General features: G+C 45.6%; 1 protein-coding gene and 1 long non-coding RNA gene across 4 annotated transcripts in view; both read right to left on the bottom strand.

Moving 5' to 3' along the window:
* PINX1 (PIN2 (TERF1) interacting telomerase inhibitor 1) overlaps nucleotides 1–4,287 on the bottom strand; it is a 79,480-nt gene extending 75,193 nt beyond the window's left edge. For 2 of the 3 annotated variants that reach the window (XM_082402885.1, XM_082402886.1), the window contains exon 1: nucleotides 4,128–4,287. In XM_082402885.1, coding sequence (XP_082259011.1) covers nucleotides 4,128–4,146 — 19 coding nt within the window. In that variant the 5' untranslated portion in view covers nucleotides 4,147–4,287. Of the gene's footprint in view, nucleotides 1–3,914; nucleotides 4,087–4,127 lie in introns of those variants that run through there. The other variant, XM_082402887.1, reaches the window with a different exon arrangement.
* A 743-nt stretch (nucleotides 4,288–5,030) lies between these two features.
* The window catches only part of LOC309633711, a 30,247-nt gene continuing 12,472 nt past the window's right edge, over nucleotides 5,031–22,805 (bottom strand). The window contains exon 2 of the long non-coding RNA XR_014247678.1: nucleotides 5,031–22,786. This is a non-coding gene — a long non-coding RNA (uncharacterized lncRNA). The remainder of the gene's footprint in view (nucleotides 22,787–22,805) is intronic.

Genomic DNA, 22,805 nt, shown 5'->3' with positions numbered 1-22,805 from the left:
GCTTGGATCATTTATCCTGGTTTCCCCAATAACTGTATATTCTGAACATACAAATTGACCTTATAAGATTAAAATAAAAATATTCCCCCAAATGTGACAAATCGAAATACATGATGTACCATCAGCTGGGCCTTCCAATTCAGCAACTGGCAGCAACCTAAGGCACCTGTGACACCAGTGTCACTATCACCAGCAACAGTCATTACAGACATATACGTTAAGTGCCAAATGCCATCCATATATTCTCAGGTTCAATTTTCACAGTAACCCAATGAGGAGAGATCTGCATTTTTCAGATGAGAAAATCTGAGACCTACAGAAAGAATGTTCCTAATGCCCCCAAGCAAAAAACAGAGCCTTTATACAAACCAAGGTCCTACCAACTCCAAAGCTTATATTTTTAATCCACAGCATACGAGTCATGATCTTGGGGAGAGTCACCCTCTGCACAACCTACAGGTACTAATCATCCCTTCTCACAGAAACGCCCTAAAGCCATATGACCCCTTCTCTGAACTCACACAGTAAATTACCTGCTGCTTTTTTTGGCATTTAATTAACATTCTTCTGTTATTATGGCTGTTTATATCCATCTCTTATGTTTGCTATTACGCCACAATCTCCTTAAGGCTCACATCCATGTCTTATTCTTTCTTATGCTTCACTGCAAGAAGTGAAAAACACTTTGCCCATAGCAAGCATTCAGGAAAAACATGAATGAATGTATGAATGATTGAGAAAGGAAAAAGGAGGGAAGGCTGAAGAAAGGAGACAAGAAAAGGGGAAAGAAAAAAAAAAAAGGAAGATAACTGAATTGAAGGAACTGCTTTGAGTCCCTACAAGGTTTTTTTTTAATGTATATAAATGACCATTAGAAACTCAAGTTTATCGCTATAGTTTTAAGGACAATTATGGCAGAGAGAAAGAAATCCAAAAGTTTATTAAACAAGCATATGAAACCCAAAAGTAAACTGTGGCCAAGCGGGGAATTTGGAGGTCAAGTGTCACCATCATTCACCTACTGCACCAATGGAAGCAGAGTATCTCACTGTCAACAGCTGCTCACGCCTTGGCAGTCTCCTAACAAGTAAAAAAATAACACAGCCTCCAGTCAGAGAGGCTCAGTGTACTGCATGTAAAATCAGTAAAGAGACCTGTAACTATCCACCCCCTAGCAAAAATAAGTAAACCTTCACTAGCACACAGGCAGAAAAAGACTACTTACAAAGAAAAGCGAGCTGGGCTCAAATTTACAGTGCTTTGCAGAAAAAAGGTGACCTCAAAATGCTACACATGACTAAGTTACCACTTTACTTATCTAGTAAGTACTCAGCTAATGAACAGCATACGAGCTGGGACTTGTTAACCAAGGATCTCTGTAAGGCTGCTTCCCGGTGTGTGTCAGAGCTCATGTCTCTACCGTAGTGTCTGCCAGGGACTCTGACTGGGGCTTGTATGAAGGACACATTTTTGAGAATGACTGCACCCCCCCGCTGCAACAAAGACGGCATACAGTTTATGTCACAAATGTCTATACAGCGGACGCTAGTGCTGACACAAGACTGGAGAGGCGGCGAGGTCAGCTCCTCTTCCCCAGGGAAATGGCAGGTAGCCTCAACCAGCGGAGTAGGGCGGCTGCTCCGCTCAGGGTAGAGTGCCCTGAATCTGCACGATCACTCTTTGGGATGACGGCAGGGGGCGGGGGTAACCATCCTCTAGCAGGGACTCCTCCTACATGGAGATCTAATAGGATACTTTCAGGGTAACCCCAATAAACAGCCCTGCACACAACAGCTGCCAGGCCTAATACCACAAGGTTTACGCCAGGATTCAGCTTACTCTGGAAAGTGTGCTGAGTTCCAAGAGCCAGGGACAGAAATTTTTTTTTTTCTTTGCCCAAAGACACTTTCACATATTCAAGACCTCAAAAAATATATCACCCATGTATTCTTATTAAAATATTATTCAAGACATATTCAAGGTTACAGAAACTGCAGCATAAAATCTTAATGCAATGAAATCCATTAACTATCGTGTTGTCATTTGATTAGAAAATGTAATAACTGCAATTGTCAAAAACTGGTCTTGAAAAGAGTCTATGAAAAAAAGTAGTATCTTGATAAAATATGGGTCTAAGACTCTGAATTAAATAAGGACTGAAAAGTGAGAGTGATAAATGAAATTCTTCTCTTACGTTTATGTAAGCGAGATTCCTTACCTGACATAGGGGAGAACCAATAAAATAATATTTGATAATTAGAGAAATGCAGGATAAAAAATGTTTTTGAGAAACAAAGAAAACTACTAGATTTCAAAAATGGGATAAGTGACTGTGGAGAAGATGAAAGAAAACAAAATATAGTCCATATGGCAAGAGAAAACAAAGGAAATTAGCATACTTACTGAAGTGAAAATGTTCACTAAGGTTAATTATGGGAAAAAAGTAGGTTATAAAACTGTACCTACAGAATTATCCCCATTTTATAAACTATCAGAGAAAATAATTGCTAGGTAGTGAAATGGCAGACTGGGACTTTTCTATGCTTCTATTTTCTCATTTCTAAAATAAGAACACCAGTCCCAAATATCTAATCATAAGGGATGCCATAGACATTAATTTAGTAAATTGTTTTAAAAAACACAAAATATTATATACTACTAATGTCAAAGATTTGAAAATTTGGAGTCATGGTGGGAAGAGAACAGAAAATATTCTCATGAAATTATGCAGCTTGAGTTGCTGATGTCCACAGATGGCACTTCACATCTGTATATCATTTCATACTTTGAACTATTTTCACGTTCACCATCTCATTGATTTAAGCCAACCTAGTAATGAACATAATCAAAGAAGTTTTTAACAGCCCCACAGAAACTGATCAGGGAAAGAAACATAAATGAATAGCAGAGCCAGGGCTAATGTTCCCAAGTGCACGCTGAACTAAGCATACATCAAAGAATATTAAAACCACAAGAAATCTTAGCCACACTGGTTATACAGGTGAAGAAATAGAGCCTACAGGGTCACACTGTAAAACATACTCCTTTCTGTAAGTCCCTGTTTAAAAAACAATAGAAATCTGCTGACCCTAGTGACAAGAACGTAAAGATATAGCGATAACTAGATCAATTTTGTCACTTTCTACCTCAGTAACCTTGGGGTGAATTACTTTCCTCTGAACCTCAATTTCTGCCCCTGTAAAATGTGAATGGTGCCTTACCCACTCCGTTTTGTGTTCCCATTCCTCCACCCTCTTAGATTAGAGGATGCCGACAGCATTTATTTCATGGAATCCCTGTGTAGCGTCTGTTGGGTCTGTTAAAATTTAGCAGCTGTTTCTGCTTCTCGCTCACCAGACACTTTCAAAGATACCGGCCGGCTTTTCAGGACCAAGGCACGACTGCCATCTGGTGGCCGGGAGCCTTAGCTACAGGTATCGTTCAGAAGTTTAAACAGCCTCTCCAGAGGGAGGGAATTAACGAACTTCACAAAGTGATGGAAAACGTCAAAGGTAAACTGAGGCAGGGTGGGGCGTTGAGGCCAACATTCCTTCCATAGTAGAGTGTTAGTAATTCCAACTACCAAAGTCAAAACCGCCACTGTCTTACTTAGAATCACTCATGAGCCCCGCCTCCCCTAAAAAACGCTAACTTCTTGTGTTTGATGCTTCTAACCCCTTTGCTTTTCTTTTTCTTGATTCAATACACCTTCAAGAACGGGATTTCACTGACTGAAGAGATTCTGCTGGCCCAACCGCCTCTTTTTAACCAGAGGAAGCTGAGGCCCGGGGAAGTGAAAGAGCCAGGCCGGGTTCCCACAACCGGTGTCCGAACCCCCATTCGAACCCACCACTCGCGTGCTCGGGTCTGAACGTGAGAACAAGCGTCCCAAATGGACACTTGCAGTCTCTCACCAGCAGACCGCAGCTAACTTTCGGGGAAGGCTGGGCTGGGAAATCTCCGCGGCAGCCAGGGCGAGCCGAGCAGGGCGTCCGGGACCCCGGGACCCGGCATCCCCCGGCCCACCGTGCGCCGGCGACTGGTGCCCCCCGCCACTCGGTCCGGCCGCCGCGTCACCCGGAACCTTCACCCTCGCGCCCGGTCGGGCCTCCGAGCCCAACACTCACGCTCAGCCAGCATCGACATGTCGCCAAGCCTGTGACGCCGCGGGCCTCGGGACCTGAGCAACGGTGGCTACCGCCCGGCGGACTCGCGGAGAAGCTAGAAGCACTAGCCTCGCACGCCCGGCGAATTGCAGCGGCGAGGGCGCGCGCTGCTGACGTCAGTGAGGCGCGACTCTCTCCTGGACCGCGCGGCGGGCGAGTGGGCGGGGCGCGGGAAGCCTGGGACTCCGCATTTGGGTGGATGTTGGGTAGACTAGCGGTTTCCAAGGTTTGTTCCAACTCCAGCATTCCGTGTGTCTATGAAACATCTATAAGGATCATCCACTAAAAAGAACTGTTATTAAGTTTGGAGGTTTTTTTTAATTACAGAATCTTGAATTACAGAATCTTGATAAAATTGTCAGCTGGGAGTAGATATTGCACTTTTAAAAATAAGGTGATTCAGTGTAAGACATTCCGTCTTATTCTTCAGTCTCATGGCAGACCCGCATAGAGCAGGACTTCTCAAACTTTAATGTTTGGGTGAATCACCTGGGGATCTTGTTAAAAATGCAGTTTCTGGTTCAGCAGGTCTGGGATGGGGCCAGAGATTCTGCATTTCTAACAAGCTTCCAAGGACGTGGATGATGATGGGCTTACTTTGTGTAGCAGGCCATTAAACAACCAAAGGTATGAGTGAACTCAAGGTTAAAATATACTCTTTTCTTTTTTCCTGTTCAAGAAAAGTGCTTTATGAAGAACACTTTATAAAGTGATGGTGATAAACGCTTTCAAAATATTTCAAAGAACTGAACCAAGAAGGTATTTAGGTAAGTCATCTGTGCTAGTCCCCTGCCTTCAGGCAAGTAAAGACCAATATCAGGGACCGATGATTGCTGCTGTTTTGTTTTGTTTTTTATAAATTTATTTATTTTTGGCTGCGTTGGGTCTTCGTTGCTGCAGGCCGGCTTTGTCTAGTTGCGGCGAGCGGGGGCTACTCTTCGTTGCGGTGCGCGGGCTTCTCATTGCGGTGGCTTCTCCTGTTGCGGAGCGCGTGCTCTAGGCACATGGGCTTCAGTAGTTGTGGCTCGCGGGCTCTAGAGCTCAGGCTCAGTAGTTGTGGCGCACGGGCTTAGTTGCTCCGCGGTATGTGGGATCTTCCCGGACCAGGGCTCGAACCCATGTCCCCTGCATTAGCAGGTGGATTCTTAACCACTGGGCCACTGGGGAAGCCCTCCTTCTTTTCTATAGCTCTGGTAAGTCTCATGTCCATCCCTCCCATCCCCACACCGTTCACATGCGTACAATTGTAAAAGCTAGCTACACATTCTTACAATCACAGAAAGGAATTCTTATGTGTTGCATTACATCTTTATATTCTATTCCAGATATATCACTAACATTTTATCTATAAAAGAAATAAAGCTGAATCTTGCCAGTTTAATTTAGCTCATTCCTAAAGAGACACCAGTGTGATACAATGCAGGGCCGGAGTGGGGTGGGGAGGAGCTGTCAGAGAACATGACAGAGCCTAAATTCTGCTACCAGCTTGGGGTGAGTCCTTGGCCAAGTCATTTCACCTCTTTTGATATCACTGTTTCAATCTATGAAAAAAAGATGATCTTAGATTATTTCCAAATCTAAAAGACTTTCAGAGAATTACTTTAATCCGATCCGGTTGCTGGTACTCAGAGAGTGGAAGGCTCATCTCTCCCTGGAGGATTTCTCCTGCGGTCCTCACGGAATCTTCCTCAGGCCCCACGAGGAACACAAGTTGAGAAGCACCTACCCACCCTGAGATCCAGTACCCTAGAAATGGATGCTTGATGTCTTGCTGAGATTTATTTACCCATCCTGGGGGAGGGGGCGGAGGGTGTCTGGTTTTGCCAGTTTGTTCCCCCTGCACCTGCTTTAAACTCCACTCCATTTCTGTTGCTTATGCCTCTGAGTAGGGGAATGTGTCGGTGATACTGTTTCTCTTAAGTCGACAAGCCAGTGCATACCAACTCAGGACTCTCATCTTCCAGGCCTCCCGAGTAGTTTATCTTGTCCTCTCTTGCAGTCTTTGTCTGTTGTCGAAGCTCAACTAGGAAGACAAACCCTAGCCAACTGCTTTGTGCAGGGAAGACTCTCTCTTGATCCTGGTCCAGAAACACCTTCCAGCTCCCCGGCAGCAGTTCTTTCCTGCAATTCCTCCTCTGTTGATCCTCCCTATCAAAATGTTATGACTTCAAGCTTTAGCCTCCACAAAATCTGTAAAGCTCAACAATGGAAAATCGTGTCCAGAGATCAAATCACCTAATGACATCAAAGGGAAAAAAAATCTGATCTCCTGACTGCCTTATGATCGTTTTCTTTATTGTCTTAGGTTAACCTTCTCTAGTTTTGGAGCAAGGTGGTGACACTTTAGTCTCTTTGTCTTGAGATAGTTCTAGGACTATAGGTGGTAGTGGGGAGGGTGATGGGGATGGGGGCAGGGAGATGCCTGCAAAGGGAATGAGTAGACACAGGGTTGGAGTTGGATGATGTAGGAGGATGGGCTGACTTGGTCACCACGTGAGAGGGTTTCCAGCCCTGAGCTGCTGGCCGAGGACCCCTGTCCTGAGTGTGGGAAAGCATCATGTCAGGCAGGGACTGCACCGTGGCAGTGATGATGGACACCCTGGGATCCCCTAGGAGGTTCCCCGAGCCTCACTGTGGCTCTCCCTGACCCCTCTGGCATCTTCCTTCTGGCTTCTGCTGCTCTCTGAGTAAGCAGTGCACAGCCCAGGGAGCTAAGTCCGCGTGGTCTGTCTTCCCCACCATGATTTTCCTTGGTGCAGTAATTAACAGAATGAGCTCCAAAGTTACAGGGTTCAGATCTGGCTCTGACACCTGCAAGTTATGTCTGCTCTCTGATTCCTCATCTGCTATCCCATGGGGTTGCTGGGAGGATTAAGTAGAAAGCACATGAGGACACCTTGTGGGCTACAGCACTATAATACTGTAGGCAGCCATGGCTGTTTACCCTGAGAATTACGGGCAGGTCTTGGGCCGAATCTGCCCCATCCTTATTCTTCACGTTCCTCTCTCATCTCCTACCGAGTACCAGCTGTTGACCTTGGGCAGCTTACTAAATGTCCTGTGCATCATTTTCCACATCTATCTGATAAGGATAATGCTGGTACCTGCCTCAAAGGGTTGTGATGCTGATTAAATGAAGTGATTTAATGAATGTCTTAAACGAAGTTCTGAAGTAGTGGAGGACAGTGTCTGGCATGGAGAAGTAAGTCGGGAAATGGCTCTGTCTGTATTTGAGTGCACACAGTTTTGTTTTTTAACTGCACACCAAGGCCATCATCTTAATCTCTCCAGTGAAAGTAACAGATGAGAGAGATTCCTGGCGGCGGGGGTGGGGGCGTGGAATCTTGCCTTTGGGCATAGAACCCCTCAGAACTGTAGACCTGTTAAGCCGCTAGCCAGGGTCACTGCTGACTGAGGAGGTTATAAAGAGGAGGCCATGATCGTGGCGCACAAATATTCACATCAGGGGATATTTTAAGGAAATCTCTGTAAGTGTTTTAGGGTCATCTTTTACTTACACAGAGTTCGTTCACATTTGGTCTCTTTTAAAAAACTTTGTTATGAGAGATACCATTAAGTAAATAATACCATTCGCAAAACTGTAGGAGCCCCATTTTTTTTTTAATTCCACTTTTAAAAATAAAAAGTAAATATAATAGTCTACATATACATACATATACAGTTAGCATATGCATGGAAAAACTGGGGGAGACTATATTCCAAACAGTTAATACTGGCATTTTCAGGGGAGTGGGGAAAGGAATTACAGAAGACTTTTCATTTTCTGCAATACATATTGGTATATCATCAGAACTTTTAAATCATAATAACATGTTACTTCTTTATTATATCAGAATAGTTTAAATATATATATTCTATGTATTAATATGCATGCTCCCTATAGAAGTGTTGTCTGGTGGAACAAACATAAATATCTTGCCTGGAAATTTAATTCCATCTTATCCACTCAATCCAAGGCACACTAGAAACCTGTCACGGGCACAGGTGACAGTAATCTGTCAACATTTTGGAAACCACTGGACACTTTTAGCGTGTTCCTGAGGCAGAGATGGACAAAGAGGGAACTGTTGGGAATGATGTCCAGCTGTACAGCAGTGGCCCCTGTGGGCCCGTGGACTCTGCCACGAGTCCATGTTACTTCAGACTCCCCTCAACCTTGATTCTCTGTGGCTTTCCAGGTTCTACTTCTGAATCTGTCCCTTTGAGGGATCTTTGACCTCCGGGCTCCCACTTCTTGATCCTGGCTCGACTTTCTTTGGTTTTCTGGTCCCTGATTTCTTGAGGACCTCTCCTGCCCCAGGTGCTCAGACACCACGACTACCTGTCTGACTCCATTTGGGCAGCCCTGCCTGGCATTGGCCTGGGACGCAACTCTGTGGAAATTTCTAGATATCTGAGAGGGAAGCTTCAAATGTGAAGACGTCAATCATATGGCTTTGCAACTCTCTTCTGATTAAAATGACATCTTCAGTATTTGCAGGCAGGCCAGCCATCTATGGTCTTGGTCTCTGTAGATTCATCCAACTTGTCGCATGGGTAACAGTCTGTACCTTCTTTATTGCTGAGCAGCATTCCCAGGTATGGATGTATCACTGTTTCATCATCCACCTCTTGTGGGATATCTGGGCTGTTTCCAGTTCTGAACTATTATTACAGACATTCCCGTGTGTGAGCATAAATACCCATTGCCTTGCGATAAATGCGCAAGAGTACAATTGCTGAGTCATCGGGTAATCCATGTTTAGATTTGTAAGAAACTGACAAAACTTTTTTTTTTTTTTTTTGGCCACGCAGCCACGTGGCTTGCAGAATCTTAGTTCCCCGACCGGGGATTGAACGCGGGGCCCCGGCCATGAAAGTGCCGAGTCCTAACCACTGGACACCGGGGACTTCCCAGAAACTGGCAGAATGTCTTCCAGAGTCGCTGTCCCGATTCACTTTCCCATCCACGGTGTATGAGTGATCTGGTTTCTCTGCGGCCTCTCCAGCATTTGGTGTTGCCACTGTTTTCGTTGTATAGTGATATCATGTGGTTTTAATTTGCATTTCCCTGATGGCTAACGATGTTGAACATCTTTTCATGTATTTGCCATCTGTATATCCTCTTCAGGGAAATGTCTGCTTAGGTCTTTTGCCCACATTTAACCACTTTTTTAAAGTTAATCCTCTATCAGTAGAAAATCCAGCCATATGAGTTACAAAGCCATTGGAAGCACCATTTTACACTTGTTAGCAGCTTGTGGGGGACTAGGCACGGGGTCAAGAATATATGCTGTGTGGGGCTTCCCTGGTGGCGCAGTGGTTAAGAATCCGCCTGCCAATACAGGGGACACGGGTTCGAGCCCTGGTCCGGGAAGATCCCACATGCTGCGGAGCAACTAAGCCCGTGCACCACAACTACTGAGCCCACATGCCACAACTACTGAAGCCCGTGCACCTAGAGCCCGTGCTCCGCAACAGGAGAAGCCACCACAATGAGAAGCCCACGCACCACAACAAAGAGTAGCCCCCGCTCGCTGCAACTAGAGAAAGCCCATGCGCAGCAACGAAGACCCAACGCAGCCAAAAATAAAATAAATAAATTAAATTAAATTAAATTTAAAAATTAAAAAAAAAAAGGAATATATGCTGTGTCCTGCCCACCTCTCCCCCCAGCTTAGTCCTCCCTAAGACAGTTAAAGATATACTGAACTGACAGGGTCCAGGTTTCAAGATACCAATCAGACCACATTTTCTAATGCTGAAGGTCACCGTGTGTGGTGAAAGCCATGTGTTCACACACTTGGATGTGGCTTTCTCGCTGGTGGCAGAAGGAATGGGCTGAGCCAGGGTTGTCTCTTTAGGGTGAGATTGCCCATCTTGCTTTCTCTCGCTCTCCCTCTCTTCCTGTACCCGTGGCAGCGCTGGAGATCTTCAGCTAGCTGGGGAAGGAGTCTGACTTAAGGCAGAGAAGAAGCTTCACTTAGGCTGTGATCCTAAGGCGTGAGCTCCAATCCAGTTTACCGGACACTGTGCGTTGGGTATACACCACGTGCTAAGGTAATAATGCAGTGCAATCAGGAGAAGAGCTTCATTCATTGATATCAGGATCTTGCTTGGGGCCACTGCCTTTTTCATGGAATTAATGATTCTTTGAAGTCAAACTCAACACGGGGAAACAAAAGCCAGTGATAAAGGGGGTCTACTGACTCCAAGATTTGGCTCCAGATAGGGGCCGAGGTTTGCAAAATCTTATCCCTTTTGCCCCGTAGGCTGGGTAAGTCCTAACTCCATAGTCTTTGCAGAGTGAGGATGCTGTGATACAGGTACTTTCCAAGGTCACCGCTGGCCTCCTTCCAAAGCCTAGGGCCTTGCGCAGCTCTCATCACTCACTCTGTCGCTGCCTGACACCCACTAAGTGCTTTCCCTACATTTTATTCTCTCCCCTTTGCTATCATTTCTTCCTCCTCCAGATGTCTGACTTTAGCTATCACTAAGCTGCTTGTTTGGTCTCCTCTCCTCCTCAGAGTCTCACTCCTTTCTAGGGCTCCTTCTTTTTCACGATTTCAACCAGCCCTCCTTTAGATGTCTCCCCAGAGGACTTCCCTCCTGGACTTCTGGATCTGGACTGCGCTACTTTCGAGTCCTCGGCGGCTGTTTGCTTTGCCGTCAAGACTGCCCTTCGTTGCTCTTTCTGCTCCAGGAGCAGTTCTTCCTGGTTTCCTGTTCCTAGAACTGGCAAATCCATTGTTAACTAGATCTAACATCATTCCATTTAGACCCCTGGTGCAGTCCACGAGCCCCTTTTAACTTCGTGGCTGGGGACGGTGTTGTTAGCATTGAGTGTTTGTGTATATGCAGTGTTATGGTGACAGGGTGGTGGGCAGAGCACAGGTTTGGGGATAGACAGTCCTAGAAATCAGGCGTGGCTCTGCCACTTCCAGGGCAGGGAGGTCAACTGGCCTCTCAGAGGCTTAGTTCCCATGTCTATGAAATTAAGAAGATAATAGGGCTTCCCTGGTGGCGCAGTGGTTGAGAATCCGCCTGCCAATGCAGGGGACACGGGTTCGAGCCCTGGTCTGGGAAGATCCCACATGCCGCGGAGCAACTGGGCCCGTGAGCCACAACTACTGAGCCTGCGTGTCTGGAGCCTGTGCTCTGCAACAAGAGAGGCCACGACAGTGAGAGGCCCGCGCACCGCGATGAAGAGTGGCCCCCGCTTGCCGCAACTAGAGAAAGCCCTCGCACAGAAACGAAGACCCAACACAGCCATAAATTAATTAATTAATTAATTAATTTAAAAAAAAAGAAGATAATAATACCCAGCCAAATGGGATGATATGCTTGAAAGAGAATTATAAACGATGAAGAAGTGGTAACAGTCATAATAGTTGTGATAGTGAGTCTGTGTTTAACCAAGTCATCGACCAGGACTCCTTGGTCACAACCCGAGTATTTTTCATCTTAAACTTTCCTTTTCCCTGGGCCAGGAGGTCCTATGGTTCTGCTACTTGTCTATATAGCAAAGCCCAGATGCCTGTTGAGCTTCACAACAAGAGGGCGTGTGGGAATTTTCTCTCTGGAAAAGAACTGCCTTGGGTGTGGCCCCGTGCAGTGTCTCCAGCTTTTTTGAGAGTCAAGGCTAAGGGGGGATGTCCAGTGGGTGGGCAGGGAGGGTGCTGGGGTATCAGGAAACCTAGGTGGAGTGGAATTGATGGGCTTGGTATTTCTAAATCACCAGTTATTTAACCTTATTGAGTCTATTTCCTCATCTCTTAAATGGGGTTAAGAATATTTACTTTGGGGTTGGCTAAAGGATTATTAACTGAGATAATATATGTAGAAACAAAGATCTAATGCTGAACTTGACTTATCTTTACACTCAAATAATGCAGGGAAGAGGACTAAATTGTAGGGAAGAGGGTTGGGAAAGAAATCACGGTACAAGAGAGAGCTATGCTAGCCGACGTAGGTGCTGCATTGAGCAAGGATTAACTCTCTTTATTCGGAATAATCTAGGGGTTGGTTTCTATGGCATCCATTACGTCTCTCCAGTTGTGCCGCTGAGTAGGTTTCCTTTGGGACAGGGGACCTACCTCAATCACATCCTGATGTAGGAAGAGTAGAGCACAGGTTAGGTGGTGACTGCTGCATGACTTAGTGACTTCACAGGCAGGACCAAGGCTAAACATGCATAAATTGCTCTTGAACTTGTAGCCTCTGAAGATGGTGTCTGGCTGTTAGACCTCATGACTTCTCATCCTTATTAGTTGGTTCTGACTCTTTACTGAGATGGGGAGGGGACAAAGGTCAACGTTTCTTTTTAGGTCTCAACTTCCATAATATATCTGTAGAAAATACAAGCAAATATTCAAAGCCACGAAAGCCCAGCTTTGAGCCATTGATCTTCCTGATTATTGTAGCTATTTAATTCTTATTATTTGAATTTTATTTTTAAAATGTATAACTTCCTTCATCAAGAAAACTTGAGGCGACATACAAAAATAGTTGGACTACAAATATTATAAAAATAGGAAGAAATTGGGTCAAAGGGAATATGGTTAGAAAAAATAAGTCAGATCAAGGGTAAAGTTAGCATATGGAAATGCATACCATAAAAATGAGCTAAAGGTCAAAGGTGAGCTGCCCACTTGGTTTTGAGCTTATAGCAGCCATGCAAAGAGGGAAATATTATGTTATATAATGCTAAATGATGATAGCAAATGGCTGACATTTATTGAGTATTACTATGCAGTGTCAAAGGCAAGCAAAGCCAGATGCTAAAGTGGTCAGCACTGGTCTTAATCAGTAATATACTATTGCAATGGGGAAAAGAGGCCAGCACGAACTGAGTTTAGCATCCTTTTGTACGGAGGTGACTGGGCATTTTAATGGGAGAGTGAGGGGGTGAGGGGTGAGTGGAGGCTCAGTAGAGTCAGGGACGTGAAAAATTACTAAAAGCAGGAGGGGGTTGGTCCCTGTGAAACCCATCTGGGTTTCTAACTGGGACTGATTCAAGTTAAGCCCCTCCCCTCCCACAGAAGCTGGGAGACAGCGCGCTGTCTTCAGATGGCGGCTGGAACAAACAGTAAATTCTTTTAGCAGCCTTGAGTGTTCTCAGGCAGGCACTTTAAGGAGGTTAGGGTCAGCCCAGGCTATGCAGACTTGAGCTGTTAGAAACTGCATTAACACTTTGTTCAAGTTTTTGAGGCCAGTGTTGACGCCTAGTAGATGAGAGGGCACAGAGGGGTCTGGCTAGAATTTGGTCAAGAAGAGAGTCTTTGTCAGAAGCAGGCATGGTTCTAAATTCTTTACAGGTACTATCTCATTTATTTTCACAAAATTGTGTGAGATGGGTGATACTATTGTCCCCATTTTACAGATGAGAAAAGTGAGGTGCAGAAATATTATCCAACATCATTTTATGATTCTAGGCTCTTGGTTCAAGGTCTATAAAGGATCAGCTATTCCCAGAAAACAAACAGAAAGTGAAAAATTTTCCAAACGTTTTCTTTCCTTCTCTGTTCGTGTTTACGTGTTATTTCCAGGTAGAGGGCAAGACACAGCACATTTTCCATCTTCCTAATGCAGCTTCTAAAATTCCTCCCCTAATGCCCAAGGCGCTTCCCCTTCAGCAGATAAATGGGGAGGGTTTGCCTAACAAGATGAGTACAATCCAAATAGAGCTGGGGGATTTTCAACGTATGCATGAAAATTCTTGACTATTCCTTTGTGTTCTACATTTTTCCTAAGCTTTGCATCGTGTGTCCTTTAGACGGAGCCTCTGAAGGCTTTGCCTCTCTGTGCCTGAGACCAGCTCCCACTGGCTGTTAGCCCTGCGGGCTGCAGCTTGATCTGAAAATTCAACACTGAGTTAGATCAGTGCTCCATGTCCCACATCCGAGGAGGTGTGGGTGTTGAGGAGATCTGAGAAGCAGCTTTGAAGGACGAGGGCGATGTTTACTGAAGATTCTAGGGCCTCCCTTCCTCTCTGTGTGTCTCTCCTATGCCCAAGGCGAGCCTCACGTTTCTGCCATCACTGTGTATGGGGCTGTGGACAGGGGAGGGATGTTCTTTTCCTGAAGGTGCTACAGCAGTGCATGTGCTCCCTGGGCTTGGCGTATGTCAGGTAAGGGGCTGGTATGTGGCTCTGTTCCCCTCAGGATGTCACTAGAGGGGACTTCCCTGGCGGTCCAGTGGTTAAGACTTCGCCTTCTAATGCAGAGGGTGTGGGTTCGATCCCTGGTCTGAGAGCTAAGATACCACATGCCTTGCGGCCAAAAAACCAAAACATATAACAGAAGCAATACTGTAACAAATTCAATAAAGACTTTAAAAACGGTCCACATCAAAGAAAATCTTTAAAAAAAAAAAAAAAGTCACTAGGGGAGGAGTGTGAGTTTGAGTGAATGAGTCCCCTCCCACCACTCTGCACCAGAGAGAAAACTTCTTCTAAGGATGGAGAGTGCTGGGGGCCAAGGAAGCAGCCGCAGCTCTACTCTCTGAGGTCCGGAAGCCAAAGTGTTGCAGGGAGACCCAGGCCACATGGATGAATTTCCGCTCCGCTCCCCCGAGCCTGGGGCAGGGAGGATGAGGAAAGGCACTCCCAGTCCTGGGCTGGGCGCTCCCTTCCTGTGGCACTGAAGGTCTTCATGGGACCACAAGTCAAATGCATGGACTGAAATCTGGGGACAGAGGCGATCAGACCAGGCCCAGACCACAGAGGAAGCTAAAGAAGGAGCTGGAAGGAAGAAAGCGAGGTGGAAAAGCTGAGGGACGGGGCAGGGCACGGAGGGAGGACGGCTCAACTTCCGCCTGAAGAAGTGAGTCTAACCGGCCTCAGCAGCACTTGCTAGGGGGCCTGGGGCTGATGGGTTGTGTGTTGGCAGTAGGGTGTCGTGTGTGTGTGTGTGTGTGTGTGTGTGTGTGTGTGTGTGTGTGTGTCGTCAGCAAGTATGAACTTGACAGTGGTTCACCCAGTTAGCCCCTCACCCAACTCCAACTGCTAGGGACCAAGACAGCCGAACTTCTCTTTACGAGTAACACAGAAAAGAGGGTCCAGAATCACAAATCCCCAAATGCAAATCCATATGGCACAGGGGAAGACCCTGACGTTCTAGACTCATATATTCTCCATGTAGCTGAAAAGGGTCTTCTATATTGCCTTTTATGAAACCACTTAGCAAAGCAGGTAAACTCAATTTTAGGAAGGATTTTTTTCCCCTACATAGCCCCCTATCCTAACCTTTGATTGCCAGCCTGCATTCAGACTCCAAGAGTCAGTAGCTTGGGGTCCAGGGTTTTTCCTACCTGGAGAGGGGGGCGGTATCAGCCTATCAGGAGGTGGCCAGTGCCTGGAGGGCCCACCCACTTACCTCCTCCCTCCCCCTGTAAGGTCTCTTCCTCTCCTGGGGGTTGCCAGCTGCTTCCGAGAAGCCTTTGGTCCAATTGGAGGCCACCTCAGCTTACACTGCTGCACCCAGAGTTTTCCACTCCACAGTCATCTGTCCCTCCCCCACCATGAACAAAGGAAAAGGCACACGTACACACATGTTATTAAAATGAACTGTTTATATATCTCAGTTGAGTCAATACATTATAATGTATTAAAATGGAAAGGTACAAAATTGAAATAAATACTTTCTGATTCATGTATAAATCTTTTTTTTTTTTTTTGTCAAGATGACTTTTATCGTCAGTACATGTCACAAGAAAACATTTAAAATGACACTGAAACAATCATTTAAATCATGGTGCATGGAGGAAAAAGGTAAAGAAAACAACTTTTGGCTTGTTTTGGCATGAGACCTTGATACAATTTGGGTTCCCCAAAACCATGTGAAGGGTGATAAAATAGAAATGCTCAAAACCGACTTAAAAAAATAAACAGGCTTTACAAAAACCCTCTTTGTGATGAACCCGGCCACTTCTCTGCATGGTCTGCACTTAACAGTAGATACATTCAGTATTGTCCACGGGAAGACAGCAACTGCCTTTCGTTTTAAAGAGCTTGGTGGAGAGGCTGAAGGAGTTTGCTGAGCTGAAGGAGGGCAGGATGTACAGGAGAACGGAAAGTCTGGACGGTCTTCAGGAACGCCTCTGAGAATGAGGGGTGTGGAGGGTCTCTGGAGCAAGAGTTGGCGCTGAGAGCGTGACGAGTCCAGATCTGAAGCAAAGCAAGTGGGCAGGATGGAAACAGTGGCTGGTAGTGAGAGTGGGGCGGGGTGGTCTCCCCACCTGAGCAGTTCTGGGTTTGCCCTCAGCCTGGGAACGTTTCCGTCTCAGCAAGGGGCTAACCCAGCGCTCTGGGGACAGGGCTGGGACTCTTTTCAGGCACAGCAGCATGGGGGAGACGGGGACAGGTGTGGGGCTTGCATGAATGCCACGGAAGGGGCTTCCTCCTCTCGTTCCTGTCGTTAGGTGGCTGTTAAGGCAATAAGGACTTTAGCAAACTAGACGTTAAGGGCAGCTAAATTCAGCCAGATTGAAGGCAAACAAAAGGTGAGAAGGAGTCCCTTTCTCCTCAGCTACCTTCCCGCCCCAAGCACAGGAGGTCTCAGCTCACAAAGCTCTCAATTTACAGCATGCGGTAGCAGATGGCTTGCCCTTTGGAAGGCTCCATGGAAAAGAAGGCTCATCCCTGGCTTGGGGCAACTTGACCCAAGTTTCCTTTCTCCAGGCTCTCTTTCCTGAGGTCCTCTCAGGAGGGCAAGCTGTGGTCACCCAGCTGTTGAATGAAAAGTGGAAGCACCAAGGTTCACGCAGAGTTAGGGCAAGTCCTTTGCCACAGACCATCTGGCCCATCCCAGTGGCCTTGAACACTGTGTGTCCTGGAAAGCAAGGCCTGATGTTCAAATGCCCCAGTGAGACCTATGCTCAGCTGGAGAACAGGACTAGCCCTTCAGGGTTCAGAAATGTTCCCCCTACATCAGATGGAATGATGGCTACGAAGTCCATGGGAATGTGAGGTCCTGGGAAGGTTTGTGAGCTCATGTCTGGGTCCTCAGGGGAGTGAAAGAAGCTCCTTTGACCTGAATCCACTCACAGGGAAATGTACAGAAGACTGAACAGAACAGATGGAAGAAACTTTTCCTTTGCCCTTGTTCTGGAGTGAAGGAAATAGACCTTGACATGCTATGGGAAGGATAAACCTTAACAGTTGCCTCCATTCTGGGCAGGCTGCTGGCAAAATGCAGGGTGATTTGACTGCTGGGGCCTAGAATTGAAGAACTGACTCTCAGGCAGTTGCTAAAAGGTACAGCTACTCACTCCAGCAAATGTGAGCTCAGTAAACAAGGCAATATCCCCTCTATCCTGTAGCACTAGGTTACAGCCTAATGCCAGAGCTCTCCATGAGATGCCTGGGGTCCGAGGATGCAATGGCTTGGACACAGTGGCAGCTGTGCCACTGATTACTGATTACTCAGCACCACCTCAAAAGGGGGCATTCACGGGGACCAGATGTGCAGAAGGAGAAATGCCAGTTGTAATGGTCAGCCGTCTGGGGGCCAGTGCCCTGCCTGACTTTTCTCTTGTGGAAGCCATATTATTTTGGTCCTAAGAAAAATGGGTAACATTTCTTCCAGGAATCCAAGGATTATAATAACACATCTATAATAAAGTCAATGTGATCATCAAGCTGTGAGGGTACATATGAAACAAGATTGGTCAGGAGTTGATCACTGTTGAGGCCTATTGGTAGTTCTGTGGGACTTCACTGTACAATTCTATTTTCATTTGTGTTTAAATATATGTTTTGAAATTATCCACAATACAAAACAAGGCCCCTTGGACGTTCTCTAACTTAATCCCTCATTTTCCAGACAGAACTCAGTGGTTAAGCACCCAGAATCACATGGGGAGTTCATGCAGTACTGGTACTAGACCCCAGCGTTCTTTCTGCAGGGATTAAGATAGATGGGTTGGATTGACATCCTTAAATCAATGTCAGGTTCTTCAGCTCTGCTCTTACCACGCTGAAAAGCAGGGTTTTTGTTTTTTGTTTTTTGTTTTAAATCCTGCCAATTAGCCCTAAGAACATAATAATAATGGCAAGTACCCTTCTCCCATAAAGCCACCAGTGGCACTTTCTGTGAAGGCGCTCTTTTGTCCCAGCATTTCAAAGGGAGACACTGTCCCCTAAGGTTTCCTGGGACAAAGCAGTCACTGTAGCTGCTTCTCACGGGAACCACCACCAGGAAGGGCACTGAATGTCCTTCCTGAGCCCCTGGCCGTGTGCAGTTTTCTCTGGAGCCTGATTGAGGGCCCGGTAGGGGGAGGGGAGTGTCACATTTATGACGGGTGTAGGGGTGTAAAGGGCTGGTATGGCAGCCATTGAAGGGAATAAATCCCTTTAAAAATCTTCCACCCAGGTTACTGGATCTCTTTAGAGAAAGAGCACTGTAATCTAATTGGAATCAAAGACATTAATCCATTTAATACGAAAAAGACTTTTAAGAACTGGAGGCTTGGGAAAGGGAGACAGGAGACAGGGCTTTTCTCACAGTGATGACACGGGTAGGGAACCAAGGGGCCTCGGTAGCAAGTTGTAGACTTTAGTTTGAACATTAAAAATGTTCCAGATACATCCTTGTAAGCTTATGAGGACACACCTCAAAGGGTGTATTCCCAAAGGAAATCAGGCCATAAAAGCCAGGCAGTTCCAAGTTCCCAACAGGGAGAAGGTGAGGTCAGAAGGCCTGCACCAATTTTAGAAGAATGACACCCAGGAAAGTTCCGGGTCCATCATTCTGCACAAGGAAACCACGCTTTGGGTTCTGGTGGCTCAGCTGAGATGAAAGTTAGCAGAGAGAGGTGAGATTGAAAAAAAACCCCAAAATACAGAAGGAATTTATAGTAAGAATTATGAACACTAGCCTGGATTTTAAATGTGTGGGCTTCCCGAAACAGCTAAAAGAAACTGTGGAATGTTCTCGTGGAGAGATGAGATGCCTTGGGCGTGGAAGATGTCCAGGAAAGTTGTAATGGCTGAAGGAGAGATGGGGTGGCTGGGTGGATGGACACACCCTTCCGATTATTTAGAAAAATCTGTTCTGGCAAGAGACTTAGTAAGTTATAGATTCCAATTCTGCTATTTCTTACTCTCACTGTTCTTCCTCGTCCCTCCAAATATAGGTTAAATAAGATATCAGCTCATTTCTTATTCAATACCCTAAGCTTCTTAACTTGGTTTACAGAGAGCTGGGTTTGGAGAGGGTGTGTGTCTATGTGTGTGTTCACATTGCCCACAGTAACTGAGAAAATAGACGCTTTTCTTCCCCAGAAACTTATATAAAACATGACGGTTTGGGAAATATCATCTGAATTTCACAAATTAAAAGGTCTCTGAGCTACCGGTTATAAGTCAGGAGAGGGACAAATGAGCGTCACCATGGGGATCTGATGTAATTTCTAACTGTGTTCCTTTGGGAAAATTACTTCCTCTCTCTGGACTGGAGTTTCCTCATCTTGCCACTATGCGGTCAACCTTGACTCTGAGGAAGTGTGTAGCAAGTGCTACTCAACCTAATGAAAACGTCAATATATCCTGAAAGATGTCCATGGCAATGGTCAGTAATGAGCTCGGTGCTCATGGTCACGTACGTTCCAACAAGATGAAGTGCCCATGACAAGTGACTGAGCTTTGAGGTCTCCACTCCAAAGAGTGAAAACAGCAGTAAGCGCTTGTTTCCACCTGGTTGCCTGTCAGGACTGATGTTTCACTGCAAAGCCAAGAAGTCTGAAGACCTCAGAGAACTGGCTGTGTCTCTAGATTTGAGGTGGAAGGAAAGGCCTATTTGGAGACAGCTGATTTTTTCTGCCAGAAGACCAACGTCTGCAAAACCACAAATGCTGGAAATACAGGGGCTTCTAATACCGACTGTGCATGTTGTTTCCTAGCAGTCAGGGTAGGGAGAGTCTATCAGTTTTTGGTGGGAAAAAACAGAATAGCAATCTCCTTGTGTGCTCGGGGAAAAGCAAGCCTGTGATTTCGACTCGATTAGAGAAAAGATAGGATTCCAGGGGACAGAAAGTCAATTCCATTCACCAGAGATATTGCCTACCAATCCCACCTCCTTCCAAGCTGGGCAGGCGCCACCTCACGGAAGAGAAGACTTCGGAAGCCAGGGTAATGCCAAACCAGGGTGGCTCATGCCTTTTAAGACACGTCTTTCCCCTGAACAGGCCTAGACGTCCTGAGGAGGAGAGAGGACGCTAGCAGCATGGTCTCCGGACACACGGCAGTCACATCTCTTAGGCAGTTAAAGACCACTCTTGCTCTACGTGCACTAAAGATTCAGGAAACTGTAGTTGCCTCCCCTCATCCCACCCCAAACACTGCCCTTCCTCATCTTACATCTGGGGAAACTGAGGCACAGCAAGGACAAACAGTTTTTCTGCAGCTCTCATACTGATCGAGTGACACACCTGGGAGGAAAACCCAGGGTCCCTCTCTCTCTCCTTCTCTCATTCTCTCTCTCTCTCTCTCTCTTTTGATATCTTCCATTGCCTTTCTGCTTCATTTGCATTTAAGGTCTGTCTGCCTGTCTATTTATCTATAATATATGTACTCTTAGGTATAAAATATAAATAATTTGTAGATTTCTGCTTAACTCCCTGTCCTTTTCTCTTCCTTTACATAACTTGGTTTGGAAAAAAAAAAAATAGATGTTCCATGGTGAGGGAAAACCACAGTACTGCTCAGAGGAACAGACCTCTGGAAGGAGAGATGACAGTCTTTGTCTATTGGGCTGGGGGTGCTTCAGATCTGGACTGTACAGCAAATTAAATGGAACACAACTCATCAGAAATCAGCAATGGAGACATCTGTGCCAGACGACGTGAACTTCCACCACCTGGTTTTAAGGAACAGTAAATACAATAGAGATAGATAGATACACTATGCTGAATCTCAAGTCGTAAAACAAGTTGTAAATAGAATTATGCTAAATTAAAGACGGACATCATAGGGAATAGTCTGGTCAACAACCAATCACCATTAGAATCAAAAAGTAAACCGGCCTTTTCACTGAGTACCTCCACGACATTTCTCAATGCACTAAGTACATTTTAACCATGCAAAAATACACAAACATCTTAACTAGGTTGTTTTTTTTTTTTTGTAAAAAAATCAAACACCAACAATATGCATTTTTTTTTTGTTAATTATATCGGTTAAAGTAACAGCCAGTGGCTGCCGAATATCAGATACATCATATACATATTTTTATACAGAATCTGGACAACACAACATTACACGTCAGAGAGAGAAAGAGAGAAAAAGAGAAAGAGATTATTTGTTCCTTGGTGGGTTTGTTGCTGTTCAGTAAAAAAAATAAAGTAAAAATATGAGAAGCAATGCTAAGAAGGAAAACACTTCAACAAGTTAGGAATACATAGGGAGAGTTGCTAATCAGAAGTACAGGAGGAAAAGAGTTCATAGTTAGGTCTGTGTCTAGAATTTTCTTCACTAAGAAGCAAAAGAGCACAACAGGTGTATTGGTTTGGAGAAGCAGAAAGAGCGATTAACATCATGCTGTCTGGTTCCCAGCACGTTTCCAGCGAGAAGAAAAAAAAAAAAACCATAATCACAAATTAATTTCACAAGTTTTGTTGTAAAAATGTCCTCCTTTACCCAGGAAGCTGGGTAGTGCAGGGGTCGGGGCAGCCGAGTTTCGAGAGTCCTTGGCAAAGGTTTGGCCAAAACCGTTGGCCTTAGATTAGTTGGAGATATGAGCTGTCTGTGGGGATTCACGCAGTGGAATGCGACGTCGGCTCACTGGGTCCCCAAGCTCCCCGTGCCAGCCGGTGATCTGGTGGAGGGAGCACACAACCCACTGACAGGCCTGCTAGCCAGGCCCCAGTCCTGCCCCTGAAACATTTGGCGTCAACACGATCCTAAGAATTCAACCTGGAAAGAAACAAGACCTTGAACACAAGCTATGGAAGCACTACCATGGTCACGGTTAGATACAAAAATGTGAAAATTCAGATGTAATCAAAAATACAAAATCAGTTTCGGTAAGATTTGCTTTTTGTTTGTTTGTTTGTTTTTAAACCGTTACAGTGCAAGGTTTTTCAAATTACAGTAAAAGTTATGTGTCTGCTTACAGTAACTAGAGTAAGTAGCTGATTTTGCTCTGCTGGAATCAGAGGTCCCTGATAAGTGAGGATGCACCAGTCTGAAATCAACCCAGCACAAGAAATGAATGTCTCAACAGAAACACACTTCACTAGGGCTTCCACCCCTTCGAATTGTAACAAAAGGTGGTGCCCTTTGCACAATCCATTAGCATGAGTTTCTTCCTCCGTTGAAAAAAAGAAAAAGAAATGGATGGTATTAAAATTCCAACAAGAAAAGGACTGGAAATCTGGGGCTGAAGGGCGGAGCATCTGAAGGGAGTTTCCCACGTCATTGAGCTTTCCCATTGTACTTGAAAATAAAAAGAATTGTTTCAGCATCAGCCTCTTTGGGCAATGCTGCCTTGTGCTTCAGTCCCGCTCCCCGCCCCCCATCCCAGGCTGCTGGGAAAGGAAGCAGCACCACCTCACGGGGTCAAAGGAAACCGTGATGGAGGTCACGGCCTTGTGCCATCAAGAATCGCCCCCCAGGGGCTTCCCTGGTGGCGCAGTGGTTGA

The sequence above is a fragment of the Balaenoptera borealis genome, assembly GCF_965194805.1.
Source record: "Balaenoptera borealis genome assembly, chromosome: 8".
NCBI lineage: Eukaryota > Metazoa > Chordata > Mammalia > Artiodactyla > Balaenopteridae > Balaenoptera > Balaenoptera borealis.
Note: the sequence above shows the minus strand (reverse complement) of the source record. Positions and strands in the feature narration are given on the sequence as shown.